This window comes from Eupeodes corollae, chromosome 1 (assembly GCF_945859685.1).
Source record: "Eupeodes corollae chromosome 1, idEupCoro1.1, whole genome shotgun sequence".
Classification (NCBI taxonomy): Eukaryota; Metazoa; Arthropoda; class Insecta; order Diptera; family Syrphidae; genus Eupeodes; species Eupeodes corollae.
In genome coordinates this window covers 260,973,959-260,976,181 of record NC_079147.1, presented here as the reverse complement: position 1 = coordinate 260,976,181, position 2,223 = coordinate 260,973,959, and the positions used below count along the sequence as shown (strand labels likewise).

Here is a 2,223-nt window from a genome sequence, read left to right as displayed (position 1 = left end):
CCTTTCCACGTGAAAGCATTCATTCTTTACAATTCAGATCCGCAGATTTTTTATTTGATGTCTGGTTTGATAATTTTTGTAAGCAAAATGTAAGTGAAAATTAATTTATTCCCAAATTTAGAATATTTGTTTTATAAATAAAAGAATATAAACATTTTTAGGGGAAGGAAGACACTTTTCAAAGTAGGTGAATCGGCAGAAATCCGATATTCTTGAAAAAGTTTATACTTCAAGATTAAAATTTTATTAATTTTGTTTAAGTGTGATTGAATTACTTGTACTCTGTCAAATCCTTCAATTTAAGAAAAATGGAACTCAATAAACTTATTATTGTTAATTAATTAGGGATTTTGAGATATTTACCATGTTTACTTACAGCAAAAAGTGTTATTAACATTTGACATCCTACGATCAAAGGGACAGCTCTCTTACCCTTTTATTTATGGTTAACCATATAACCTCAGTTAACATAGAAGAAGTCAGAATCTTTGTTTAAAACACAAACTCAAGAAGTCATAGGTAGGTTGCATAGTTATTTATTTGTTAATTAATTTATCTACTTATTTATTTTATAAACTTAATTTTATTATTCTTAACAAAAATTCAGTTAATTTTTTTTCATTGATGTCTGATGCAACATTACATGATCATGAATAATTTTCTCTTCCCGCTCAATATTCATCACTCTTACATTCTCCTCTTCATAATCATCATCTTCCAAAGCAGCTGCAATTAAATCCATCATTTTCGATCTTACCCTAAGCTTTTTCGTCCTCGGAATTAACCTTAACGATGGCACTAAACTCATAGCAAAATAATAATCATCATCCTCTTCCAACGGAGACAGCTGTAGTGGCTGCGAAGGACAATCATCCGGATATCGTTTGTTCCGACTTTTTCTTGTCGTCTCACAAAGTTCAATAACCTTAGTGCTGGCAAATGAAGGAATTTGGGTCGATGAAGAGACTCCAGCACTTGTTGACGGGTAATAATCGTCGACAATTTCTGTTGTCGCCAGAGGCGATGGATTAAATTCATCAACTGATGGTTGATGACTTGGAGCATCTATCATCACAGATATTTGCTCCTGGAGATCCTTTCGCACTTGAATGATTGATGGGGCCTCTTCGGTTTTTGGTATGAGATATTGATACTCTTCGGTTTGCATTTTTTGGTCAGACTGGTATTGCTCCCCGTCATCAGAGTAGAGCGAAGCTGGGGTGTCCTTTTGAGGGAGAGTAAACAGCATTTTGGTGTAGAACATCCACTTTGACTTGTAGTTCGGATTTTGTTTGTAACATTTATTCTCTCGTCTTAGTTGGTCCCGAAGTATTTCCCATTGCCTTCGAGCATCATAACCTGTACACAACAAATTGTCATGAATACCTTTACAAATTTAACAACCCTTAGTGTAGAAATGTATCCTGGCGAAAATGTCATATTCAAGAGGGAATGTTTTTACTCACCAGTAGTGCCAAGTTCTATTCCAATGCTATCCCACAACTTTTGCTTCAATCCAGGGGCCTTTCGGCTCTGTCTCCACAATCCTGGATTCAATTTCACCAGATCAATCAACTTTTCTTTGTGTGCCGCGCTCATTGCGTCATATGTATAAGAATTACGAAATGCTTTAATTAGCATATGAATTCGTTGGCAATGAATTCTATAATAGAACTTATGTATAGAAAACAAAATTCACTGAAACACCACCACTGCCAATGAATGTCTGCAGACAACTGCCTGCCTGAGCTGAAGCTGAGCTGTGTGGTGACGGTGACGGTGAGAGAGGTTGTGCCTGAAATTTACTTTGTGTTTGTGCTATTTGCCTCACTCGTGCGTATGGTAGGGGCAGCTGGTTTTTTCTTTTGTTGTGTTTGTGAGGGTTTTGTGTATTTATCTATGCAAAATAATCTACACACATAAACAATTGAATGGGAAAGAGTGAAACAGACATATTAACTATGTACGTAGGTAGATTGTATATAATTTTGTCTGAATTACATTTTTATCGATTTTTATGTCGGTCGTGAGTGTATATCGATGTCGGTAGTACAGTACAGCAATTTGGTGTAGACTTTAGGTGGTGGATGTATGCGAGATGGGAAATGACATGGGACATGGATTTGGGCGCCACTCAATTTACTAGAAATATGTCTGCTTGTCTGTCAGTTTACCTGGGTTGTATTTTGTGTGTACATAAAATGAGTATGTAGGTGTATAGTA

The 2,223-nt window shown here is 35.9% G+C and overlaps 1 protein-coding gene across 1 annotated transcript; it reads right to left on the bottom strand.

The window, feature by feature from the left end:
* Window positions 1-520: 520 nt before the first annotated feature.
* LOC129940925 (uncharacterized) lies at window positions 521-1,794 on the bottom strand. The gene is made up of 2 exons (XM_056049453.1): window positions 1,467-1,794; window positions 521-1,359 (listed from the first exon to the last, which is right to left on the bottom strand). Exons 1-2 carry the CDS (start codon window positions 1,639-1,641, stop codon window positions 608-610), a joined length of 927 nt encoding a protein of 308 aa, XP_055905428.1. The 5' UTR covers window positions 1,642-1,794; the 3' UTR covers window positions 521-607.
* Between the last annotated feature and the right edge of the window lie 429 nt (window positions 1,795-2,223).